Genomic DNA, 27,687 nt, shown 5'->3' on the forward strand with positions numbered 1-27,687 from the left:
TCGCACTATAAAAATGAATCTATCTTTTAGTCTTTTGGTACTTGGACCTTTAGAGTTCGTGTTTGGCGATATAGTTTCTCGAGCATTGCCGCTTGATCTGCTCGAGAATCCGCGATAGCTGGTCGACAGAACGAAGGACAAGTTTCCTGGCTTTTTCTGTGTATTCCTCACTGAGATACCGTCGTCTTGTGCCGTCTTTTGTACAACAGAGAACCGCTTGAGCACAACACGAGATGACTTCGGTGTCCCAACTCCATCTGGTTGCGTCGCCGCACCGGACAGTTTGTCCTCCATTCAACGAGGTTTATTTGTTTATTTGTTAAAATAAAGTCAACAGATTTCTTGACCCTAATGACCTAAAGATCCTAATAAAAACTACTAGCTAATGTTCTGAAGCGATATTTCAGCACGTTGCGGCTAAAGCCAGAGTCAAAACAGGATACAAAAGGTTAAAATTGCGTTGTAAGCCAGTTAATAGTACTAAAGGTACTGTAGTTGGTTCTCCTGTGTGATATACGTAAGAATAAATTGTTCCGTGTTAAGCGAGGCGGAGCTGAAATGTCGATTCTCTCTAATATCCAAGGACAGTCGATTTCAAGCAGTATATATCATTGAAGTTTTTGGCGATACGCATGATGAATCTCACATTCCTGCAGCAGGTCTTGTCGACAACAAAAGCAACGTATTGTTTGAAGGTCAGTTTGGAGTCGAGTAGTACTCCGAGATCTTTGACGCAATCTACACGGCGTAAAGATATGCTTGATAGTCGGTATTCGAAGATTATCGGATTCAACTTTCTCAAGAACGTAATCACTTCGCATTTATCGGGGTTCAATATTAGACGATTGTTTTTACACCATTCGGCAAATATCGACAGCTGGTTCTGGAGTGCGAGAGTATCAGACGAGTCATTTACTTTTGTGAACAGTTTTAAGTCGTCGGCGATTGCAAGCCGAGGACCTTCGAGCGTTATGTTGACGTCGTTAAAATAGATAAAGAAAACCAAAGGTCCGAGATGGCTACCTTGCGGAATTTCAGAGAAATGGACCCGTTGATATGCCGACCAATGCCGAGTTTGTCCAGTTTAGCGATAGCGATTTGATGATTCCGCTTGTCAAAGGCAGCAGAGAGGTTTGTGTAGATGACGTCTGTCTGAGAACGGTCGTCGAAGTAGTTCATTATGTGGGAAGTGAGCGTTAGTAGATTGGTGGTCGTTGAGCGCTTGGGCGTGAATCCGTGTTGTTCATCGGCCAAATACTGCTGGTCGAACGAGGAAATTGGTGCGATCACAACGAGCTCGGAGTTTTGATAATGCATATGAGGCGGAGATTTCTCTGTAATTGTCCACGTTTTTTTATTACCCTTCTTATGAACTGGAAACATATAAGCGTATTTCCAGACAGAAGGAAATACACCTGAGCTAATTGATAAGCTTCAATACAGTTCTTCAAAAAGATTGATCAAAAAGATTGAGGTTTCAAGAAGAATCCTCTAAGAAGGTCCTCCATTCAACGAGTCACTGTCGAGGTAGAAGTTATCATCCAGCTCTTGCTCTTTGGTTCGATGATTGATTGATTCGATGATTAGGGCGCCTAGGTACTTCAAAGGGTTCGTTTGCGACTGGGATTTATTGAAGCATCTTTTTCGAAGACTTTGGAAAAATATTATTCACTTAAAAAAATGATTCATGTATGGGAAACAAATTTATGAACTTTAAAATTTAGAACAAGTTTTAGAATAAAGTAATTTAAGAGCAGATAACCTGTGGTACAGCGTACGGCTGTTGATATCTGAAGCAAACTTAAACCCATCTTAGGGCTTTGTGCAAATTCCCCAGAAATCATATAGCAGTTAATTACAAAATTTTTCAAGTTTAATTTATGCTGGAAACACAGACAACACAGAGGCATATTTTCTTTCAAATAAAAAATATATAACCTAGTTTGCAAGGAATATTTTCAAAACAGCCCAAAGGCTGTATTCTTTTCCACTGACGAACAAATAAAATGTATCACTTACCAACGAACACCATCTCACCGTGTGCAGAGACAACTGTTCTAAACAGTCGCTGGAGGTTAGCCCTCGACAATAACTTGATCGCGCGCGATTTGAAACGCCGCAATGAGCGATGCCGTTTGAGGCTTCTCCGTGCAACCAGCAGCCAATCGCTCTTCTATGGCTGCCATTTTTATCAACAACTGCGACATAACTCGTGGTGGAAGCTCCATCCGATGGACGTACAAGTGAATCTCAGTAAGAATATCCTCCAGGGCCAGACCCTTGTTGGTTTTCAGTTCTTGAATTTCTAAAAAGCGAAATCGTTATTCGTTGCTTGTTTAAGTAGAAGTTAACCAACAAGAACTTACTGTCAAACGTTTCCTTGAAACTTTCAACATTCAAAAGCCAATTTACAATGTTAGTAATATCACTTTTAAGTGGATGCCCCACACAGGTGTAAACATTGTCCTCAGTCACGTCTTTGTACGCCATCCAGGTGCTTTGAAGAACGTTTAGAACCTTTCTCATATCACCTCCAGCTAATGTCATGAGAGCTTTTTTACCGTCGTCAGAAACTTTAATCCTGAGTTTTCGCATATTTAAAGTAGAAAATTGGAAACCAAAATTTAGGTATGTTACTACTTACCCTTCTGCCTCCACGACATGCTCCAATCGTGGCAAAATCTGCTCAGCCGCCAGAGGCGCAAATCGGAATCTTGTACAACGCGACTGTAACGCTGGAATGATCTTGCTTAGATAGTTGCAAATGATGCAAAACCGGACATTATCCGTGTATTTCTCGATTATCCTCCGGAGAGCGTTCTGTGCATCATTAGTCATTGCATCAGCCTCATCCAGAATTATCAACTTATAGCCACCGCTGAAAATGGTTCGCGTTGAGGCAAAATTCAAAATCTGGCCACGCACTATGTTGATACCGCGATCATCGGAGGCATTCAGTTCCAGTACCATCTGACTGAAGGACTGTGGTTTGTAGAGCTGCCGAGCACATGCCAGAATGGTACTGGTTTTTCCGGTTCCTGGTGGTCCATAGAATAGCAAATGCGGCAGCTGGTCCTCTTGGATAAATTTGTTAACTGCAAAGCAGAATGCAGCAAGAAGATAATAAGCACATCATCCAAACATCATTGAACCGGTAGGTACTTACTTGTGGAAATGATTTCTTCGTGGGATATGAGATCGCTGAGGGTAGCTGGCCGGTACTTTTCCACCCAGGGTAGATTGGACCTACCGTCTTTTAGCATTTTTTTGGCAGAAAATAATTAAATAGTATTATAAAAGTAGCACTAACACCGCGAATTTATCTAAAAGTTTGAGGGTAAACAAGCAACGCTAAACAATAATTGCGCCAACGACGAGCGACCAGCGACACGAACGACACGAACGGATTTGGCATGTCACTTTCTCGATCAGTTTGGTATTTATATCGTTTTATATCAATGAATTTCCAGGGGGGATCTATCGGTAAGGAATTGTGAAACTCACATGTGAAGGGGCAGGCAGGTGACCATAATTTTTAATGCCGCTCTTGCTACTTTTTTCTTATCGATTTGCTGCTCTTGCCTGTATATGTAGCTTTCGAAAAGTTTCTCAGTTTGTTTTATTTACGCTAAAAAGCAGACAAATGCATTATCGGGATCAAAACAATACAAACGACAATTGCGCTGCGTGTTTGGGTTTGAGTTTCTGTCAACTGCAGCAGACAAAAATAGAGTTGCGAGTCCCTTGGCTCGAAATCAATAACACGCCGTTTGGTCCATGACAGTACAAACGTCATGGACCAAACACCATCTGCGGTAACGCACACATGTATGGAATTTGACAGCAATAGATCCCCCCTGTGAATTTCATCGATTTCATCACGTAAACCCCGTAAACCTTACAAAAAACGTAATATTTCTTTTGTATAAAAATAACCTTTGCACGGTACCTAACCCCAGTTTGAAGTTTTTGTGTGGTTTGTTTTGATTCCCTTTGTAACCTAAATTTATTGCTTGTGGATTTATTACAGTAATTCGTATTACTTGTTTACGGAAACTGGAAATGCCCGACTTTTCCGACATTTGTTTGTCATTTATGCAGTTTTTTGCGAATAAGTAACCAAAACAAACCACACAACACTGTAGGGTTGCCAAGTCTCTCCAAATTACAAAAACCGGCCGGTCGGTCCTGCCTTCGAAAAATGCGGCGGGGGGGGGGGGGGGTTGTCGCAGCATATTATTAGAGGATTTGCCTGGAATGTGTAATATGCGTTATTGACATATTATTTGGGTAGTCGCCGGAATCGAAACCACAACGAACATTAAATGGATTATTGAAGATAGCATCTGCTAGCTTCAGAGTGACAACTAGTTGCTTCTGGTGCTGGTGGACAATTTAATTACCGTTAGAAGCAAAGTATTGTCACTGCAAAACTGGCTATCTTCAATGATCCACTACTCAGAATTGCTAACAAATTTATCAGAAAATTTAACAAATCCGGCAAAAAGTACTAATCCGGCTTCATGTGTCAGAAAACCGGCCTTTTTGCAGGATTGACCGGCCACCGGCTTTGCAGGTGAAAAACCGGCCACTTGGCAACCCTACAACACTGTCAAACTTAAGACGAAAAAAAAAATGACGTCTGCGTGCAATTTCGTCGTTTTATTTTTAATCGATGGTTTGTTTCAGTCGCTACTGTATATTCGCGACTACAAAGCTATAACGTTTCAATGAAAAACAATAAGTTTTTATTGCCTTTTATGCACTGGGCTTAGCAAGCTCTATTCTGCTTTTTACGAACTATAATGGCGGACGGCGTTCGCAATTTTTGAACAGCATTTTTGACATTTGCTAAATACATTGCACGTTTTCTTTCCGCACGTTCCTTTAGTTAAACCGTGAACGTCATTATGGCTCGTAAAAAGCTGGATAGCGAATTTGTTTATTCAACCAGGTTTTAGAACTGGATGAAACCCAACAGTCACACTGGAGCATATAAACTCAAAAAATTCTTCATCTTCAATTTTGGGTTGCTGCGACTGAGCGTGTATTGAAGTAAAGATAAAAACGAGATAAACGAGCATAAACGATAATAAAGGATATCCTTATTCGGATTAGAGCTGAACTGAATTAACGTGCAGGGCATTGTTTACGTTCATTCGATTGTTCATTCCATTAATTCATACTTTTGTTTGTAGAGTTTCAGCAATGAGGAATGAAAATTTATTGCAATTTTCGTTTTGTTGCGTGCTTTCTTTACTAAAATTAGTTTCAAAATGTTCGCGGTGTCCTGTTTGAACATGTAAAACTTATGTGTGAAGTATTTTAAAAGAGTGTTAGCTGTTTGAATCAATTTAAAACAATGAATGATTCAGCAGCTGTCAATAATTCGATTCCCCGTGGAATCTTGAATGCCACAAGCTACTCGTTGGGTGACAATACAAACGCTTTCGAGGACAGTGAAATCTGCGACGATGATGTCCTGCAATTGATGGATAAACCGTTTTCTCAACTAGTAGATGGTATGCAACTTCGGCGGAACGATCGCTATGCAGGGTTTGACAATAACGCTGGTGGCAGCTGGATCTACCCGACTAACTACCCCGTACGGAAGTATCAGTTCTCCATCAGCCAGGTGGCCTTGTTCAAAAATACGCTGGTCGCATTACCCACCGGACTGGGGAAAACGTTCATTGCCGCCGTCGTAATGTATAACTTTTATCGGTGGTATCCTCTGGGTAAGGTAATTTTCATGGCCCCCACAAAACCGCTGGTTGCACAGCAGATCGAAGCTTGTTACAAGATTATGGGAATTCCGAAAGAGGATACAGCAGAAATGACCGGAAGGCAAAACAAGAAAAATCGGAGCACTTTGTGGAATGAAAAGCGAGTGTTTTTTGTTACTCCACAGGTATTTTAGGGTATGGTCTTGAACTGTTGAATACTAAACCCCAATATTTTTCTTAACAGGTTGTGCAAGCGGATATGAACAATCCAGAGTCAAACGTTCCCATCGAAAGGATAAAGCTTATCGTGATTGATGAAGCTCACAAAGCAAAGGGTCACTATGCATTCGTCGAAGTCGTTAAAACCGTCGCTAATAGTAATAGGAACTTTCGCGTACTAGCTCTTTCCGCTACGCCCGGGCGTACACTGCAAGATGTAGCTGAAGTAGTTCAAAATCTTCTAATTTCCCACATCGAAGTTCGATGGGAAAACTCGATAGATGTGTCACCGTATACCTTCAGAAAAAATATACGTACGATTGTGATCCCTCTCGGGCCGAAACTAACGAAAATACGCGACGAATTCATCCGCCTGGTGGATCCTTACGTACGCCGATTGCTGGATGCAAACGTCATCTATGGTCACGTCGGTTCTCTGAGCAGCGGCTGGCTGCTGCATCAACGCAAACGATTTCAGGCAGAGTGTCTCATCAACAGGCCTTCTAATTACAGTACCATCAATTCGGATTTCTCCGCTTGTTTGAGCCTGTATCACGGGTTGGAACTGTTGGTTCGGCACGGGATTCGGGCCTTTCTAAATTATTTTGATTCCGATGACGGTAACAAAGAGAAGTTTTTCGTGCTGCAGGATCCCAATCTAAGAAGCTTTCTAGCCGAACTGCGCGAGCAGTATGGCTCGAACCCGTTGGGTGGGACGAACAGCGTAGGTCCAATGCCTAATGGAGAGCTGCCGAAGAACGCTCCAGGAGAGGAGCAGATTGACTTTGGTCATCCGAAGTTTGATGTTCTGCAGCGGCACTTGACCGAACATTTTCAGGTATGATATTACTAAATGGTACCTTTCTTTCGCTTCTAATATTAAGAACTTTCTTTTATCGTCAATTCGTAGAATCATCCGGAATCTAAAGTTATCGTTTTCTGTGAATTCCGTGATTCAGTGGCAATGATTCACCGGCTATTATTGCAAAGTCGACCTACTGTAAGACCTAAGTGCATAGTTGGTGAGTATTTTGAAAGTGAATGTAGCATTAGCTTTTCATTTTATGTTGCTTTTCCTAACAGGTCAAGGCGGCTCGGGTTCGAGTGCTCCGTTACGGGCGGTTACGCAAAAAGAGCAAATCGCTGCCATGAAGGACTTTCGTTCCGGAAAGTTTAACACTCTGATTGCGACTTGTGTGGTGGAGGAAGGTATCGATGTTGGTGAGGTGGATTTGATCGTTTGCTTCGACATTTCCAAGAATCATACTCGGTTCGTACAGCGAATCGGAAGAACTGGTCGACGGCGGGTAGGACGAGCACTGATTCTGGTTACGGAAGGAAAAGAGCATGAGACTTTGAAAGAAGTGCTGGCATCGAAGGACAAAACCAACCAGCAGTTGTCGAAGAGTAAAGATATTTTGAATGCGCTTTATCGCCAATCTCCACGGATGGTTCCACCGGAGTTTGATCCCAAGTGTGTGGAGACATTCATCAAGATTACCGATGAAAATGTTACGGATGCAGGGGCTGACAAAATGAAACGAAAGCGAAATCGTCGTCAGGAAGGAGAGAATGAAGCATCGGAGGATGAAGCATCAACGACTAGGGGAAGGGGAAAGAAACGAAAAAAGGATGAAGCAGTGCGTGGCACACAGGATGTGAGAAACTTCTTTCGCAAAGCTGATCCAGATTTGGATGTCAATGAGAGACAGGTTTTCTCTACTCCGCCGAAAGATACGTCTACAGATTCGGCTAACAATACAAGTGTGAGCTTCAAAATACCCGTTGATGGTTCGATTCGTTTGGGGAAGTCTGAAGAAGAGGAAGCAATTGAAGGTTTAATGAAGCCACTTCTTCGCCACAAAGCAAGACTGGACAGAGAGAGGTACCTCAACGGTTGTAAACTATTATGCCCGCAAAAGAAGAAACTCACTGATTTCTTGATTTGTCCTAATCCGTTGAAAAAATTGTTCTACGAAGCCGACATGGACCAGTTAAGAACCATGGTAGAGAAAAGAAACGTCTTGAATTCGATCGTTGAAGACACTGAAGATGATGTGATTATGCTGAACGATGAGGGTAATTGTTTGAAATCGGAACTACAAGTTGTGGAGAGTATTTTTGGAGGAAGTGCTGCTTTAAAAGATCGTTTTGAAGAAATTCAAGAATATCAAACATATTCCGAGCGTCTAAAACCACTGAAAGAACCTCCACCAACATTCATTGAGGAGATCAGTGAGGCGCAAGTATCGACATTCAACGAGCTTTTTGAGAAATTCTCTGCTTACAGTCTACGGAAAGTGTGTTTACCGCCAAAGAAAGATAACAATTCTCCTGATAAATCGCCTCTGCAGGCCGATACAAGTGCATCGAATTTGTTCGATTCACAGTTCTACCTGCCAGCCATAATCGAGCCGGATAATTCCAGCTATGTGCCCCCGGAACCACCGCCTAAGCTGGAAAAAACTCCAATTCGTCGTGTGAAATCGAAATCGCGGCTAAACGAGCTAGTAAAAAGTGAGAAACGAACGCCCGCTAATTTGGCCAACAGTCCACTACTGAGAGCATTTAATCGATCCGTTCAGAAAGCTAAGAATTCGGATTTCTCCTCCCCGATTTCTAGTCGACAGCGAGCGAGTAACTTATCCTTCCAGATGGTGCTGGAATTCTTTGGTTTGCGTGAGTTGGATCAGATTTTTGAAGACACACGTATTGATGAACAGCCGAAAACATTTACGGATCGCTTGGACGCGGCTGACCAGCGCAACGAATCAGTTCTTGAGACGGAACATATAGCAGAGCTAAGTAAGAGCTTGTTCGATTGCAACGAGCTGGACTTGGAAGCACAAGAGGCGGCCTTCCTGGCAAGTGAATTTAGTCAGGAGAAAATCGAAGGAAATCCATCGAAACAATCCTTATTAAAATCATCATCTTCGGAAGGTATTCAATTGGATGGCTTCCTGCGAACTTTTTCGGAGGAAAAGTCCCCGGTGAAACCCACCTCTTTCGTCAGCGAATTTGGCCAAGGGGAAGTTGCCAAGACTTCGCCGAAAGACGATTTGTGCAGCTCAAAACCATCATCACCGCTGGAAGAAGGTATTCCATTGGATGAATTTCTGCAAACATTTTCCGACGACGAATCGCCTGTGAAGCCAACTTGTTCAGCAGTCAGCAATCAAAGCAAAAAGGTGTTGGATCTGGAAATCCAAAAATGTCTGGAAGACTTGATTGGAGATGAAATGGAAAGTCCCACCAATTGCGAAAGCGCGAATAGTGATGAAATAATTCCCAGTTCACAAGCCGCTGATGTTGCTGAATCAAAGCTTAAAACAACTTTTAATAAAAACTTAGACATTGGAAACCTCGACGATCTTTTCGCCGATAGTGACGATGATTTGTTCGGTGGCGTCAATGACCAATACGATGGTAATGACACCGATAAAACTATAGAATACGATCCAAAGGACGTTCAATCACGCAAAGAGAACTCCCCAAATGTAATGAATCGGGAGCAACTTTTACGCAGCGAAACTGTCCTCAAAACTCCTTCATCCATTAAAAACGCTGCAACGTCAAATTGCGGCGAAGACAGATCCCCCTCCCTGCTGCGGAAAAAACTTAACTTTTCTCGTCTGCGACTGGCCAAACCGGAAGCTGACGTCAGCAAACTAGAAGTTAATTCAGCGCCGGTGGCGCATACAATATCAGCGCCCGTAGATGGCGCAATTAAATCGGCATTTTTTGCTTCCTGTCAACCACTGGAACGGGATCCACCGGCTCGTGTTGCGGAATTAAGTCGGCCGCTTGACGTTCAGTTCGGTTTCCAGCGGAAGCTTGCTACGGCAGACATATCGACGATCTTTCCGCGAACAAAGCGGAAAGCCATCGTTAGCAGCAGCGATTCCGACGAAGACGAAGTTTTCCAAACGGCTCGATCGGTGGGTGTTTTTAAATCTGTATTAAAATCCCCAATTTTAGCGTACAATTTGTTTGAAATTTTTTAGAACATCAAATCGTCATCAGAGCTGAAATTATCCAATGGTACAAGGATAACGAATGGACCTCCGGTCCATCGAAAGAGACGAAAACGAAAGAACAATGTCAACGGGTTTTTCCTGAGTCAAGCTAACGTTTCGGACGATGGAGAAGATCACCAAGATGATGATGACACGGAAGAGGATAGTGCATTGTTGGAAGATGACTCCATCATTCACAATGGCCCGGTGGAAAATGATGCCGTCGATATGCGAGCCAAATATTTGCAGTCAGTAAGGTAGTTTATCCGTTGATTCGAATATTCACAATAGATTAAACCATTTCAAAAATAGGAGTCCCCTTCGCCGGGGTGGCTTCAAGATTCCAGCAGCTCCGCTGCGTCAAATGAACCTGCTGGACATCTATTCCCAGATGCCGGACGAGCACGATCAGTCGAAATTTTACGAAGAATGTTCGTTTATTGTGCATGAAAATGACGAGCAAGAACACGACGAGGTAGAATCGGAGTTGGATGAACTGGACCGGGCGGAAGCTATCCTGAGGGAGCGACGACGGGCAAAACGGAAAGGTCAGTCATCGCCGTCGATGCCCGCGGGAAAACGGAGACGAAAATTTGTCCGCATCGGGAGCGATAGCGAACAGAGTTCGGACGAAGGGCAAGAGTTAAAGGCCTTTCGGCGGCAGATGCTATCCGGTTCGGATGAGTCAGACTGAAAGGTCATTTGCCATGTGAGTACAATCTGTGTTATAGTTATAAAATAAGTAAATTATGGCTTCCATTTTTTGGACGTAAAACTGAACATTTCATTATACGATGACATTTTCGATTAGAATTAAACTCTTTTTCTAGTTTTCCGCTTACTTTATGTCATCGGTCATGTTGAGGCCTCCGCAGGCAGCTGGGCCACCTGGGTGAGATCTCGTGCATTCGAATCGAATCGTTTACGTACTTTGCTTACTTTTTCGACGACAATACATTTATTGAATCAGTGCCGCATTTAGGACTCGTCCCCACACTTGCAAGTCTTGGGTTGCCGCTTTTAAATCGCCCCTAAGACCCACTGTTCTAGAATCTTGGTCAACAGCGATCATCCAATCGCTAGTCGCTCATTCGGCATCCTTGCCACAGTAACCGGCCGGGTTTTAGTCACCTTACAATATCCGCATTTTTTTTGCCCCGGTTGGCAGCCGCTATCCGGCTCATATAGTTGTCACATACATGGCATTAACGTACCATTAACTTAGACAAATTCGTCGGCCAGTTCAAAAGTATCTCCATCTAATACCACCGCAGTTTCAATAGCCGACCGGCGTTCATGCTTTCTACCAGCGTATACTGACTTTGTTTTAATAGAATTTATGATAAGCTTTATCCTCGCAACTTCCTCTTTGAAATACGTGTATGCCTCTTCCACAGCTCTACGTTTAATGTAAGATTTCGTGATGATGGAGCGCTTTATTGTACGCCTGCCCTTCGAATGGCACCTTCCCATGCAATGTTGAACAGAAAATTCGATAGCCCGTCACCTTGCATCAAACCGTCTAACGTCACAAAACGAGTCGATGTTTCACGCGCGATTCCGACGTTTGATTTTGAATCATCAAGGGTAATTCGTATCAGCCTAATCAATTTTGTTGAAAAACCAGGTTCAAACATAATGCGCTACAGCTCATTTCGTTTAACTGAATCTTACGCCTTAAAGTCTGTAAACAAATGGTGAGTCTGCAAGTTGAATTCCCGGAATTTATCGAAAATTTGTCGTTATTGGCTCAAGGGACTGAGGGCTCGCGCTGAAGTACTGATCGTGTCGTGGTTGTGCTTCCACTGTTCGTTCAGGGTCTCTCCAAATTGTTTACCGGTTGCCTCATCAGTTTTCCGAGAGTATCCTGCAGCAACTCCTTTCGCTGTTAACCGCTGAACGTGCAGTCTTATCTTCCTCGTAGGACTCGATTTGAATACGTTGAACAACCGGCCGCGAATCTTGCTTACTATGAGATAGTGGTTCGAGTCGACGTTTGGTTCCCGGAAGGATCGCACGTCTATGACATCAGAAAAGTGCCGGCCATTAACCAGAATCTGGTCGATCTGAGAGCGGGCCTCTCCATTAGGGTGTTTACAAGTATGCTTCCGAATGTTTCGTCGTTTCGATAGCCATTCCTCTGACTGCAATGAGGTTGATTAACCTCAGGCCATTGCAATTTGTGGTAGGATGGAGGCTATCTCCACCAGTAACGGGGCGAAAAAACTCTTCGCATCCGACCTGTGCATTTGTATCCTCGATGACTATCTTCATGGTATGTTCTGGCCAATCTTCAATGCAATTCCAATTCAACGAGTCGACCATGTCAAAGATCTCAATGTATTATAAGATGTCAAGATAGCCTTCAAGCAGCATATATAGTGTCTAAAGTCATGAATGGTGAAATCGATTCCTCACAATTTTTATCGCTCATAGATTTGCGCGCTTCACAACGTAATTTGAGATCGACCGGTTTACTGCAAGTACCATTTCATCGTGCTGCTTTTGGATGTAACGAACCTGTAACTGCCTGCTTTAGACTGTTTTCGAGAATAGAACTGTTCAAATTTAGACAGTCATCGCATAAATTTGTGCAGAGAATACGAAGTAGCAATCTTTTATAGCAATTAGTACTCATGTAGACCATTATAGTCAGATGAATTAACAAAATAAATAAATAAATTATCGAATGCTTAGTAATGCTCTATGGGTCACTTGTTCGGTCTTCATTAGAATATTGCTCAGCTGTATGGATTTCTCACTACAACAATGCCATTTTTCGCATCGAAAGCATCCAGCGCCGATTAGTACGCTACGCGCTTCGAATGCTTCCTTGGGGACAACCGATCAGGAATACACGATACGAGGATCTCTGTCAGCTTATTCGAATAGACACGCTTGAACTGCGCCGAGAAAGAGCGCGCGCCATAGTAGTTTCTTATATCCTGACTTCCAACATCGATTGCCCCGTCTCGAGTCCCGACATTCTTCGCCAGATTAATATAACCCCTTCTTGAAGAGTGTAGCGGAGGATTCCTTTACTCAAACCTGCCTTTTCGTCGCACCAACTACAGTGCCAACAGCGCCATCACTGGTCTGCAATGTGCATTCGAGCGAGTCTCAGCAGTGTTCGACTTTCATCTGTCTCAGTAAGCGTTACGTTCTAAATTTATTTCAATGTCTATGTTTACTGTTTTAAGTTAAGGGGCCATTAGGGCATTGTTGCCTGTTTGTAAAGTTATAATAAAGTAAATAAAGTAAAACTAAAGCTGGAGACGACATACGAGATACGACAGTGTTCGACACGGAAAATCAAGATCGTCATCGGTAATGAACGCGCAGGCCAGTATAGAAATGATGTATAGACTGGTGATTGGGCCCATAGCCTTCACGCCAACACGAACGATAATGGCCAGCGATGCATCAGCTTTGAAGCTTTCCGAGACCTGTGATCAGAAGCACTTTCACGATGTTCAAAATACCGTTATTAAAAAATAAAATAGGCCATTCAAACGGAAAATGCCAGTTGGTTTGTATTGCCATCCTACACCTCTGAGCCAATTTAAAAAAAAAACGATCGACGAATTTTTGAGTTACGCCCTTTTGAAGTTTTAAAGGGCAGATAGCTAATATAAAGTAAATGAAAATCTCCAATGACACTTCCAAAATGAACGTAAATCACAGCCAGTATTGATTTTTTATGCAACATATGCCAATTGCCGACCATTTTAGGAGTTTTACGCTGTATTGGGACTTACCGGAAATGTTCCGGATTAAGTTATTGCTGTGGAAAATAGCCAGTATCGAACATGAACAAATACCCATCATGCGACACCGCAAATTACGCCAGAATTTAAAAACTAGATTACTGACAGTCAGATCAACTACCTAGCACCACGTTGGTTATATGTGGACAAGTTCCGAGGACTTCCGGGAACACCCAGACGAGTGGCCAATTTCGTTCATAAACAAAAGTTTATCGTGCGGGGCCTTATATCACACTAGAATTCAATAACTAGATTAATGGAAGCCAAATCTGCTATCTAGGGTCAGGTTTGGTCATATCTGGACATATTTGGTGGACTCTGGGAACCCCTGGGAAGTCAATAACGCAATGTGGTACATTTTTGATAATTTAAGGTGCCGCACGATAAGCTTTTGTTTATGAACGAAATTGGCCACTCGTCTGGGTGTTCCCGGAAGTCCTCGGAACTTGTCCACATATAACCAACGTGGTGCTAGGTAGTTTATCTGACTATCAGTAATCTAGTTTTTAAATTCTGGCGTAATTTGCGGTGTCGCATGATGGGTATTTCTTCATGTTCGATACTGGCTATTTTCCACAGCAATAACTTAATCCGGAACATTTCCGGTAAGTCCCAATACAGCGTAAAACTCCTAAAATGGTCGGCAATTGGCAGATGTTGCATAAAAAATCAATACTGGCTATGATTTACGTTCATTTAGGAAGTGTCATTGAAGATTTTTATTTACTTTATATGAGCAATCTGCCCTTTAAAACTTCAAAAGGGCGTAACTCAAAAATTCGTCGATCGATTTTTTTAAAAATTGGCTCAGAGGTGTAGGATGGCAATACAAACCAACTGGCATTTTCCCTTTGAATGGCCTATTTTATTTTTTAATAACGGTATTTTGAACACCGTGACTTTCTTTCCCCGCAAAGATATCCACATGGCCACCTAAAGATCACCTGACCAACAAATATTGAACTAAATTTAGCCAAATCCCATCGATGGCCGGTTTTTCTTAATATCGTTTACATACGTTCCTGTCTGACTGGTTTAACGGGGAATGCTAGCATTCAATGAGGAAAACTAACCTAAAACTTGAAAAAACTATCTCAGAAAAATTTGGCCAAGTATCGACCAGCACAGAATGAGTTGACCATAGTCCTGAGGACAGAGATTGTGGAGAACTATAACAACCATTCCGAGCTTTCATGAGAAGGTGAATCAATTTCGTTAAGGATACATATCCAAGCCTGATATGGCTAAGGATAAGGAAGAAAATCTGATCACAAACGAGCGTTCGATGAGCTTTTCAATGCCGGTATAATAGAAGGAGGTAGTACGGAAGTTAGCTTGACCCACAAACGATAATAGCGTCCCAGATCCCGATCTCGAAGAATCGCAGTCAGAAATCGGAGAGCCGAAAACCAATAGAGTCGCCGAACAGAACGCGGCTGCCACGCTCAGTGAACGGAAAGAAATTCTTGATACAACACAAGCCATCCCGACACCAAGCTTCTAGAGGAGGATGATGACTTTCATATGCCTTTCTTTAGGTCTACTCCGTTAACCTGCATAGAAGTCGTCCGTATAGGGTTAATAGTTTTTAATATATATTTTCGATCATTCCACGGTACAATATCTTTGATTTCGATTTCGGATATTCTTCCTACTGTAATGGGATTTTATTTTTTCTTTCTTGTCTCGCTTGTCGAAATTTACTAGTACTTTCTTCCGTTCTTTTTTTTTCTGTTTTACGCGCTGCAGGAAAGGGGAATAAATTAAAACATTAAACCGTTGCGTTCCTTTCGAATATTTGCGTCCCTAACCTATACATCGCTTCGCTAGTAGTTCGTTCATAATCGCAGGTCACTTCAATGTATGCAGATTTCTTTCCAGCTACATCTATTGTTATTCCGTTGTTATTCGGATTTGGGGAATAGTTTTAGCTTGCCCTATTTGGTTCATGGTTCAATTGTTTAGCGGGAATATCTGTTTGCTATGTTGGGGGCTGCTAGTACCTATATATCAACAGCGTTCTGCTCTAGTATGGCTCGTAGATTAGCTACTTTGTGTCCAGTTATCTGCTGAGATTAGTTTGTGTGATTGTTTGCATAAGCTGTGTGTAAGAGACAAGTATGTAAATGAGCGGTATTGCTTTCGAATCACTTGGTTAACAGCAGTGACTCTGACTTGTTGTCTAGGGGGAAGAGATTTTAATAAACACCATTAACTGTAACTGTGGAGCGGAATGGGAGGTACTCTCAAAGCTATCGGATTGTTAAAGGGGCTACCACACGCACACAGAAAGGAGTGTGGGCATCGTATTCGCATGTGTGTCACAAAAACAATCACTTGTGTGTTTCTGTGTCCGTTTCTAACGTGTCAACTGCAATAAAAACCACGCACTGCTCGGTCAATTCAACGAAGGCGTCCGAGAGTCATTCCAATTGACCTCGATGTTTGGCCATTTTGTCTGTAGGCAAGTTAGCATCGGATCCGAAGGGTTACACATCCGCACATCACTTTCCAACAGAATGGCATGACCCTTGTTGAAGCGTACCCGGTTCTCGCAGTTAGAATTTGGTATGCCATTGTAATGCAGCAGATCAAACGTGTCAGGCACAGATTTCTTCTCCGATGGAAAGAACTCGTACATGAACTCGTTGAGCAGGATAATACCGAGATTTTCCGGATCCAGTTTCTTACGCATCAATTCCACGCTGAAAAGTTCACGCATGTTTATTAGAAACACTGACAGAGGGAATGTAAATGTGAGGGATTATCATAGAGGTCGTACTTACTATTCCGGTTCACTGACCAGATCCAGTGCGCACAGCACATCCTGCAACAGAGGACTCGGTATGAAGTTGCTTCCTTCCGTATCGAACTGCCGGAACACTCGTCGAGCAATTTCACTTGGTGTTTCCGGCGAAACCAGTCTCTTCTCGTTGCTGAAAAGCACTGTAAGATGCGTTTCCGAGCCCATTACCCAGACTGGATTTTTTGGATTCTTGTAGAAGAATCCGACGGTACAGTATTGCATCTGTTCCATAAGTGTGATAAATCCAATATCCGACTGTTGTGTGATGCCTTTTAATTCTGTAAAAAAGCCAAGTTTGTACCTGATTCGGAATCATTAGCAAGTTTAACCATCACTTACTCAAGCCTCCAACATCCTGCTCGTTATCCCAGACATACGGGACAGCGCGTCCAGTTAACATAAGATTTATCAAGGCCTGGCTGCCATAACCGTAGGTCCCATGTATCAAAGGTTCCGAAGTATCCGATACTTCGCTCAAAACGTTATCCAAACCCTAAATTCATAGTGCAACATTAGTTAAAAAGACAAAATCAAGTCCCAGTCGTTACCTTAGTCAACAGAACCGTATACAAGAGCAGCAATACACCACATTCCTCGGCTAGTACATTGAAATGACTAGCGTAATACTTCTCCACATCGTCTATTTGTTCTAGCTCGGTAACGGTTAATCTCTCGTGAAATGCTTCCGGAGTCCACGGTCCAGGTGCACCTGTACCACCGGCACCAGCAGCACCCGCGTCCGGCGACGCGGAAGCGGTATTCTGATTTTTCAAATCGGACTCGGCCACCGCTGCCGCTGCAGCCATAGCTTCCACTCCAACTTCGACTTCCTCGTTGCCGTCGTTCGGTGGGAGATTTTCGAGCGCATCCATCATTTCCGCATCGCCATCCATCTCCTCCGCGGGACAGCTAGCGTCCCCGGCAGCCACACTGGCCGACGGGTCCTGTCGAGGCCGGAGGCTTACGACGCGATATTTGGTGTACTTGCATTTCGTCAATATCTGGCAAATTGCCTGTATCAGCAGCGCTTTGCACTTGTCGGTTGTCAGCTGAAAAAAATCAAAAAAGGATGATGGTATAATAAATATTGTAAAAAAATATGGACATTTAACTCATTTCAGGGTTGTTGTTGCTGGATGGAATTTCATACTACTGAGAAACAGAGAAGAGAGAACAGTCCAAGGGCCCTAAAATGAGGCGGGTTCGTCTACCGTACCGTAAGTACCGTAGTGTTCGTTTTGCTTCATTCTAACCCGCAGCTTTTGGACAAATCGCTTTCCTTCCATGAACGAAAAGTGTAGGTTCGTCAAGATTCATATATTGTTGCCATTCAACGAATTACCTAATATCTTCCTCCATCGCGGTTTTCTGCGACTTCGCGGCTAACGCTCAGTCATCATAGAGTAGTAGAGATGAAACTCCCTTGTTGTTCCTCGAAGAACACATGACATCGCTTTTTACTTTTACAGCCGTTTCATTCAGCTCCTCTAAAATCCCCTCCCGGATCATAGAAAGATTTTCCGCAACAGTTTCTTCATCCGTCGCAAATGTGTTGTTTCCACTCAGGAGGTGAAAAAACTCATAATCAGGATCCAAAATAACACTCTGGTGTATCTTCTTCGAGATCACTATCTGGGATACGATTTTGTTGTACAGAATGTGGAATTTGGCCTAGCTGGTATTTAACAACCGATCCGTCTTCCTTAATGCACGGTGACGTGTATCATCTGGAACAAATCACACACCCCGACTTACTGTCAGGTTGTGTGCCATCGCATCAATCAATCTGTAGCCCTATGGCAATCAAAATATCCAACTATGATCATCTTTACAGCTTTGGGATCCAGCTTCGACCTTTTCTCCTTGGGAATCTGGACAAGTTTCTGAGGAGTTCAACTTTTAGTTTCATTTTGGCAGTTACGTAACCATGAAAGCATGGGAAGTTTAATATACTAATAATACTAATACTAATATACTAATAAATCTGGATCTTTTCCTCATAGTAAAGTAGAAAACAACGCCCCGTTGCTTAACCAGATAAAATAAAGCGGATAGCACTTAAATATTCGCCGTGATTGTATAACATTTTGCCGAATACCAGTTCGCGAAAAACCTAACGCGGAATGCACCATTTCACGGAAAACTTTTTCGTGGAAAGTACTATTTCGCAGGGGTAATCCTCTCCTTACTCTCTGTCGCTCGTTCGGGCCCAACTGAAGGAAAGTAATAGAGGTCAGTAGACCTAGGAAAACAAAAAACCTAGACAGAGGTGATTTCTGCGGGGGGGGGGGGGGTTGCAAATAGTTTTTGGTGGTCTTGTTATTGATTGTTATGTTTTATAGAAGAGTCCAAAATTTCTCAAGCTCGAGTAGTTTTTGAACTACGCAAAAATTTCTGTTTTGTATGAGAATCCTTATCCCTCTACCACAGGGGTGAGGGGTCTCAAACCATCATAAAATAAATTCATGCCTTCAAAATCCCCCAAATTCCTAATTTGGGTCATCCATTTGCTTGATTAGTTCTCCAGCTATGAGGAACTTTGTATTTCATTTGTATGGAACCCCCCCCCCCCCTCTTAAAGTGGAGAAAGGTCATAATTTTCCATAGAAAAATTCCTACCTCCTAAAACCCCACAGCTAAATTTGGTTCCATTTGCTTGATTAGTTCTTGAGTTATAAGCAAATTTGTATTTCATTTGTATGGGAGCCCCCATTTTTAAAATGGGGAGGAGTCCCAATTCACTATAGAAAAAATTCTTGCCTTAAAAATCCCATACATGTCAAATTTGGTTTTTTTGCTTGATTAGTTCTCGAGTTATGAGGAAATTTGTATTTCATTTGTATGGTAGCCCCCCCTCTTAAATGTGCTGTCTTAAATTACCTCTGTCTAGGTTTATTTGTTTTTCTAGGTCTACTGATCTCTTACTTTCCTTCAGTTGGGCTCGAACGAGCGATAGCGAGTAAGGAGAGGATCACCCCTGCGAAAGTACCATTCCCGCATAACGGTTTTTCGCGAAATGGTATTCTGGATCATGGTTGACTTAGTGAAGGCTATGATTCTAGAATTGCTTTCGTAGGTGCTTTGCCTTCGATGCAACAAAGAGTGCAGCGTTTAACGAATTCCTCAATATTGCCATTATTTCCAGGCCAGTAGAGAAAGCTGCGTGCGATTGCTTTCATTCGTGTCATTCCGGAAATTGTTGTAGAATTTGCCGTCGAAACTTGTCTGGAACTATTACTCTGTCATGGAACATTACACAACCGTCTATTAAACTAAGTGCTTCACGTCTGTTGTAGTAATGTCGAACTTCAGCTGAAAGACTTTGGGAGCATGCAGGTCAACCGTCCCGAATGTGGTTAGCAACAGCTTGTAGTACAGCATTTGTTGATGTAGCCTTCTGGATGTGCTGCAAAAGAGAAAGTAACTTTTTCTGCTGCATCAGAGAGAATGCTTGAGAAATCGTCTTTCGTAAGAGTAGTTGTTTAGTTCGATCAATCAATCTGGATTACAGGTCTGTCAGGGTGTCGATTTCCTGGAAAAACCTGGAAAATCAGGGAATATCAGGGAATTCATTTTTGGATCAGGGAAATCAGGGATTATCAGGGAATTTCGAAATTCAATCAGGGCAATTTTGTTTACCCGGCAATATTGTTGATCAACTTTGGAACCAAATCAATTTTCGTGTAAAATATACGCAGATTGATCGGTTGAATTAAAACTTGTTACATGTCTAGTGGCGATTCGATTATCTTTCAGTTCGCCGTAAATTTTTTATTTGTTTTGCGCCGTACAATTGTCAGACTTCACTTGCTGTAGTGCTCGAAATCGGCAATGGCAGGTCTCACGCACTTCACGGTGCAGACATCAAGAGCACAAAGCGGGATACATACTGTTATTTACACGCGATCTACAGCGTTTTCACCAATTGCAGAATTTTACACTCAGAAGCCTCAAGCATTGATCATCTTCCTTCAGTGTTCATGATTCATGTCCGTTAAGGGTTACCGGAAGCATTTAACGTTCTGTAGAATTTGCGTTTATGCGAGTTGGCAATCTTCGGGACTGGTTCAGCTGGTTACGTAATACGCAGAAAGCTTACATGTTTCTCTGTTCTGACGTGATCCGCAGTGAGCATGCGACTCTTGGCCTGGTTCTTCTCATCTGTCATTTTCTGGCATTCGACATCAAACAAGCTGTTACACACACCCTTATTCTGCGAGGCGAGTGACGTAACTAACTTGGAGTCATCGCGAATGAGGTGACAATTGTCGCCTAGGTGACACGGTTTGTCACTTAGGTGACACGGGGTTGTTACCTAGGTGACACGGTTGTCACCTAGGTGACAGCACCCAATTCGACTCGCCGTGGCGAGTCACGGCGAGTGACAATTGTATTGAGTTACGTGACTCGCAGAATAAGGGTCATGTCGTGCCTATCACTTCCCTCGTAGTTGTTGGCGCCATGGCGGATCCTTCACAGCCTACTTACGTCTTATTCCCTTTCGTCCTACTGTTCTGCGATTCGTTGATCAAGCTTTCTGGTGTACTCCACTGCAACGTCATATGCTGTAAACCGCTAGATGTTGAAAAGCAAAATCCTCTCAGTGCGAGCCTTCGCCGATTTCGATAACCTTGCGTGGATCTTACGACGAGATAGTGGTCAAAGTCGCTAAGAAAAGATGTATATTGTGACTTCCAAAAAGTTTTGACCGTTAAACACAATCGATTTGGGAGCTAGAGTCTTGAATTTTCAAGTCGTGCGCACCCCATAAATCCTTTCGAACCTGTCATAGAATTCGTCCCTAGCAAAGCAAAACAAAGTCTTGAGCATTAACCGTCACTAGACATTATCCTTCTTTATCGACAGACTTCGCAGCCGGCTGTTAGAATACACGAAAATTACGGGGTCAGTGCAACGATCCTACGATTCTGTCTAACAAAAACTGGCTAGCCGAGAGATTCGAACACAACTGGCTTGTTAGATCAGCATCGTACCTCGAAACTAACTGGGCGGTTCAATCCGTCCCTAGTACCATCGAATTTATGATTTGTTGGTGACTATACGTTGATTAAGCTGTAGTTGAAGAATTTGCCTTAATTCTCATCACCCATATATGGTTATCGGACCGAACGGCCGGCCACCGAACTACCTTCGAGTCAATGTTGCTTTCAAGCCTCGATAGTTGCAATCCGAAATCATGACACACAGCTTTAGTCTTAACTGTCCACCATTGAGGGTTAAAATATTTGTCATTTGGACATTTTCTAATAATATATCTAGCTAAAGTTTTGCCGTACCTCGAAGCCAGCAAAACGCACATTTTTGTACCAAAAATCTTTGGGGAATCATCTCCTTAATCCCATGCTTTTTGCAGCAAAGATAACAAGCTGGAACTTCCAGGAAAGTTTTGTTTTTAGTTTAACTGAAAACTCGCAGACATGTGTCCACCTTCCAGCGGCAAAGTTACTAGTTTGAGCTGACTGAAAATTAGCAAGATTTGTTATGTTTACACGGCTGTAATTTTTTTGTATGTAACATCTAAGCTTTGTGCAAAAACAGGTCGAGTAGATTATTTCTCAATCTTTGTTTCTTTGGATTCAAGTTGATACCTCAAACATAACTGTCCCTATTTATTTATTTATTTACTATTTGATGGAGCTTTCAACCGTTAGTTGGTTCGCCCCAAATAACTGTCCCTAGACTCGATAGAAGAGGGCGTTTTCGAAACGCTGGTAAGAAATAGGTTAAGAATCTTTGATGTGTTCTTAAAAACATGAAGAAATCTAGCTTTAGTTTTCAGCAGCTCACATAAGCCATGCTAAAGGGTTAAAAACTTAAGCCAGAAATCGCCCAAATAAGCTTGATATTCGAGTTTTGAGGGTCAGGGAAAAATATTTGAAGCATCAGGGAAAATCAGGGAAAGTCAGGGAATTTTATTTTTGGATTTGAGTCGACACCCTGTCTGTACATCCGAACTCGTTCGTTGAAACATGAGGGATTTCAAAGTCGTAGTTTAGTATTATGAATTCCCAGCGTTGCAACCTGTTTACAGTGTGTAGTGGAATGCCCTTCTTGGAACCAAAAATGGACAGTAACGGCTTGTGATCAGTCAGCAATGTAAAGTGACGGCCAAGTAAATATTTATAGAACTTTGTTACTGCATAAACCAACGCAAGTGCCTCCTTTTCAAGTTGTCCATAGTTACGTTCTGCCGGTGCAAGCGTTCTTGAAGCATGTTGCACAGCTTTCATTTTGCCACCCGGAAACTAGTGAAAGATGACTGCCCCAATTCCAGTGTTTGATGCATCTGCAACCGCTACAATGGGTAGCTTTGGGTCGTAGTGCGTTAGTAGTAAATTTGATTGAAGCGCTTCCTTGAATTGATCAAAAGCTTTCTGGCACTCAGGAGTCCACCGCCACTTTGTTTCTTTCTTCAGCAATTGGTCCATCGGATGACGCAGTGCCTGTAAGTTACATACGAATCTTCCGTAAAAGTTGATGACGCCTAGATACGAACGCAGATCGGTGATGTTGGTTGGAGGTGGAATTGCAGCAATACTCTTCACTTTCTCAGGATCTGGATGGATGCCTTGATTATCCACGATGTGTCCCAAGTAACGAAATTGTGGTTGAAAAAACCTGCTTTTCAGCTTTAACATGCAACCCATACTCCTTGAGTCGTTGAAAAAGCTGATTGAGTGATGCTGCATGCGACTTCATATCCTTCCCAAACACGATGACGTCGTCGATAAAAGAGCGAACTCCTGGTATGTCCGCGACCAAGCATTGAAATGCTCCCGATGCTGACTTCACTCCTGAAGCAAGGCGATTGAATCGGAACAAACCACGATGCGTATTGTTGGTGAGAAGTTCATCAACTTCAAGTTGTAGATATGCGTCTGAGAGATCGATGATGCTGAAAACGGTGCTGCTATTAAGGTGGGCGAAAATTTCCTCTGGAGTGGAGTAGGAAGCGGATAATGATTAGCTTCCAGTGCTTCGTTGAGCCCTGTTGAATAGTCTGCGCAGACACGAACTTTTCAATTAGGTTTGCGCCACGATAGAAGCGGCCCAATCGGAGAAATCGTCTGTTTCGATGATACCCAGCGATTGCAATTGCGTAAGCTCGGCATCAACCAATGATATCGTATTGAAAGGAACAGCTCGTTTTGGACAAAAAATCGGTTTGGCATTTAATTTTAGAAAAAGCCTTACCGTCATTTTCTTGCAGTGTCCAAGTGAGTCTTTGAAAACGTCTGCATGCTTCGCTCAGAATTCAAGAATTTATTGATCGATTTTCACTTGTACTTGATTGCAGATGGAGCCGATGCGAACTGACCATAGTCCAAACATTTCTATCCAATCAATGCCCAGAAGGTTGAGGTTTGGAGTCGTTGTGACGAAACATTTCGCGCTGAAACTCGCCGATTAGTTTAAGTGGCTGACCTGATGCGTTGACTGCTGCAATCGTCGGATTGGTTTACCCAAATTGTGCCAGGTCTGCTTCGAAATTACCGTGTTATCGCTTGCTGTATCGAGCTGAAGTTTGGTTTTCACACCGTTGATGCTGATCGGTATAAACTTCCGTTTGCTAGATTCGCAACGAAAATTTCTCTTGATTTGGTCCTTTTCCCCTCTTGTTCTGACTTAGAGTTGCTAGTTGACTTGGAAATGCAACTACAGTAGCCTTCCTTATGGACAATACGGTTGCATGTCTTACACTGGTGACTCGAAAACCGACAACCGCGCACGAAATGCATTTGGCCGCATTGCCAACAAGGTGCGCGTGGAGATTTACCAGCTACAACCGTTGAGCGATTCTTAGAAGTATCTCTATCACGAACTGCGTACACCGTTTGTTTCGAGCTTGATGGTTGCTCGATTAATGTGGTATCTGCTTTGAGATTGACCAGTCGTTGATACTCCTCGAAAAAATTTTTTGGCGCTTCAGCTGTCTCGGTTTCAATGCGGGAAAGTAGTCTAACACATATGTCTGCATAGCGTGGCGCTTTGAGACCACAAACGAAAAGCAGGCATTTGAATTGGTCTATTGTAAGCTTTTCAAATTTAAAAGCTTCACAGGCGCAATTCACCTTCCCTCCGTAGCTGATGATGTCGTCTGCTTCGGACTTCAATAGTTGTAAACACTGGTAACGTTCGTTGAACACGGTTGTCTGGGTGCCGAAAATTTTCTTCAACGTTGCTATGGTAACGTTAAAACTTTTCATGCCTGGCTCTTCCGGAGGGATGAAATTGATGTACCGGGTGTGCAAAGGAGTATCCAACTTTCGAAACAGGAGTCGTACCTTTGCCGGCTCGTCCAATTTCGAAACACTATGTTCGAAAAGGTCCTTGTAGCGATTGTACCACCGGTCAAAAGTGATTCCGTTTTCGGGATCGAACGAAAATTCAGTAATATTGTTTGCAAGATTTTCGAGAACTTGTTCGGTATTGATTCGTGCTGGAGCTGGCTCCGCCAATTTTTACAGTAACTCCGTTATCCGTAGGATCGCTTCGTTAATTTCAGCCATTCTTTCGGAATTTTGCAGGCTTTATCCTCGTCGCCAATTTGTTGTCTTAATTGAATGAAAGACTGTTCAACTAATGAATCTAATGTATCTACGTCTATTACTATTAACTAACAAACCAATAATGAATAACCTAGAGTGTTATGATCTAACACCACTTAAAAGGAAATTTCGTCCTAAATTTTCAATTATGCAAAATTCAGTAAATTAAATTCTAACAGATCTAGACTGGTTTAACCTAGCGCACCCAGCTTGGATCTACGGCGATTGGTTATTAAAGCTTCGGAACCGTCCTACAACATCAACGTTTGGACGCAACGGTCAAACACAATATGACACCGAATCATTCTTGTCTGTAATAAATTATTGTCCTGTATGTAAGGAATGATGTCTTGTCCTGTGATGTAAGGAATGATGCCTTAAAATTTACATCACTTTTCACAATTATCCCATTGTTGGGCACATCGTTTTTATTTTCGATACGTAAGACGTTATCTAAATTTACGCCAAGGCAGATATGCTGCAAGTAGTGTTAGTTTAGTTTAGTTAGTTTGAATTTCCAAGCTGGTGGTGTTTCGGTACAGTTGAAACATGATCGCTGTTAAGATTTTGCTACCGTCAAAATAAAAAAGGCGCGATCCAGCTAGAAATTTCGACAATTTGTTAAAGTAGAGCAAAAATAGCAGCAGTCTAAGGTAACTTCCTTGTAGCAGACTAATATTGCAAAACGATTCGAACATTCGAGTCTGCGGTTTATCATTCAGATACTATTGTATCTATTTAGAAAATTCGGTAGAAATGATAGCGCGATCCATTGAATCGAATACAGCTTTCAGATCAAGTTATTTAAATAAATATTAGGTAGTATAGTGTCTTATTGCAGTCATCTCGCAAGCATAACGAATCAAAATCAACTATAAAAGAGACCGCTACAGAAACCTAATAGCTACAGCCATATCAAAGCTGCATTCACAACCATTTTAAGCACCCTGACAGGCACGTAACACTTTAAACACATTAATAATTTTCAGTGCATTGCTTTACCACTCTTCTTAGGCACTGGAAACGTAATCTCTCAATAAAGTAAGAATAGTGCAGTGTCAAATATGTAGAGAAATTAAATAAGCCATTAAGCTGTTTTTTTTTCTGTGAAATTTTAATAGAACATTGCAAACGATGAACGCCATTCACAAACACTGTCCAACCGATAAGCTACCATGATTTCTAGTCAAAACATATCTTAATCGGGAAAAAAATTGTGTATTGAAATCGAATAACAAAACTGACACCTACCACAACGATATTTCCACAACTATAACTTTTTTTCTGCAGTCAGCATAAAAGATCGTAATATTGTAAATAAATTAAATAACAGCTCATTCCCACTGGCTATGCTCATTCATCAGACATCTGCTGCTTTTATGACAGCACGTCAAAGGAGCTAAAAGCGATAAAACTTCCAGCACCAAAACATTGCATTCTTCCATACTTACATCACTGAAACTGTGCCCGGGGGTTTCCATCAGCAGAATCTTCAGCAGGTACGCTTGCACCGGTGCGATTACACAACACGGTCCTCCATCGCGCTGGACCAGTGCCGACGGTTCGCACTGGCTAAACTCGAACCCCTGGGACCATCGGCGAAAAACCTCCTGCCGGATGGAGGAGCCCCACAGCAGCTGGCAAATTTCGCGTAAATCCTGCACGCCCTGCTGCTGCTGATTGGACGTTCCGGCCGCTTCGCTCGAAGGTGCCGCTGCCGGTGGCTGCTGCTCTCCTGCTGGCTGGCTCTGCAACGAGTGCTCACCCATCGTGGCAATTCCTTCGTGAATGGCCCTTGGAATCCAATCCCGTAAAAAGCCAAAGGTCAGAGCAGCGCAGAGGCAGAGGATGAAAAATCCCACACACAGAATTCCCAACACTTTTACGGTAAATTAATTGATATTATTAACGGAGAAAGTTAGCTACCGTGCTGTACCCTGCGGATGTCCGCGAAAATAAAACACAGTCTACAGATACACTCGGGGAATGCAGCCCTAGATGTAAAAAGCTGATGATGGTTGCCTACTTTGTCTTCTATAGAGAAAAAGTTCGATTTTTCTTGCCAGATTTCTTGTCACACCACGGCACACGCTTCTTACTCGTCTTGCACTCCGCACTTCTTCGATCACTGAAATCCGACGATTGCTACCGAAACTAGTCAGCAAAATGTATACACAAAACGAACGCAATTTTCCAAAAAATAATAAGAATCTCAGACATTTGCAATTTGACGCGCGATGAAACTGACAGCTGCATGCAGGGTTGCGCAACCAAACCGATACGATCAATGTAAACATATCAAAGGTTAATAATACCGTTCCCATTTGGGAACATCCGGTAGAAACCCAAGAGAAACCTCACCGTCCGATATTTTGCAAAACATTTGCCATCCGATTAGGAATGTAGGCAAATGTAGAAAAAAATGGAGTGATTATTTTTAGCAGAAATTTTATCTAATATTACTTACACAGGGTGCGGGACATGGCAGATTTATTTAATAAACGAAGGTGGAAATTTGTTAGGACTAAGTACGACCTTTGAACACGCTGTGTGCCCTGATGGGTCGTGCCGGCCGTGCCCCAT

The 27,687-nt window shown here is 42.6% G+C and overlaps 3 protein-coding genes across 3 annotated transcripts; 1 reads left to right on the forward strand and 2 right to left on the reverse strand.

Moving 5' to 3' along the window:
- Positions 1-2,001: 2,001 nt before the first annotated feature.
- Positions 2,002-3,370, reverse strand: LOC128745199 (replication factor C subunit 5). The gene is made up of 4 exons (XM_053842220.1): positions 3,167-3,370; positions 2,645-3,095; positions 2,367-2,581; positions 2,002-2,305 (listed from the first exon to the last, which is right to left on the reverse strand). Exons 1-4 carry the CDS (start codon positions 3,261-3,263, stop codon positions 2,076-2,078), a joined length of 993 nt encoding a protein of 330 aa, XP_053698195.1. The 5' UTR covers positions 3,264-3,370; the 3' UTR covers positions 2,002-2,075.
- Positions 3,371-5,352: 1,982 nt separating this feature from the next.
- Positions 5,353-10,686, forward strand: LOC128734852 (uncharacterized). The gene is made up of 6 exons (XM_053829234.1): positions 5,353-5,911; positions 5,971-6,783; positions 6,856-6,967; positions 7,029-9,883; positions 9,950-10,218; positions 10,274-10,686. The coding sequence occupies exons 1-6, from the start codon at positions 5,363-5,365 to the stop codon at positions 10,653-10,655; spliced, it is 4,980 nt and encodes a 1,659-aa protein (XP_053685209.1). The 5' UTR covers positions 5,353-5,362; the 3' UTR covers positions 10,656-10,686.
- Positions 10,687-15,309: 4,623 nt separating this feature from the next.
- On the reverse strand, positions 15,310-27,324 carry LOC128738648 (ubiquitin carboxyl-terminal hydrolase MINDY-3 homolog). Its single transcript, XM_053833957.1, has 5 exons — positions 26,556-27,324; positions 17,083-17,583; positions 16,874-17,027; positions 16,515-16,812; positions 15,310-16,433 (listed from the first exon to the last, which is right to left on the reverse strand). Exons 1-5 carry the CDS (start codon positions 26,871-26,873, stop codon positions 16,127-16,129), a joined length of 1,578 nt encoding a protein of 525 aa, XP_053689932.1. The 5' UTR covers positions 26,874-27,324; the 3' UTR covers positions 15,310-16,126.
- Positions 27,325-27,687: the final 363 nt, after the last annotated feature.

The sequence above is a fragment of the Sabethes cyaneus genome, chromosome 1 (assembly GCF_943734655.1).
Source record: "Sabethes cyaneus chromosome 1, idSabCyanKW18_F2, whole genome shotgun sequence".
NCBI classification, from domain to species: domain Eukaryota; kingdom Metazoa; phylum Arthropoda; class Insecta; order Diptera; family Culicidae; genus Sabethes; species Sabethes cyaneus.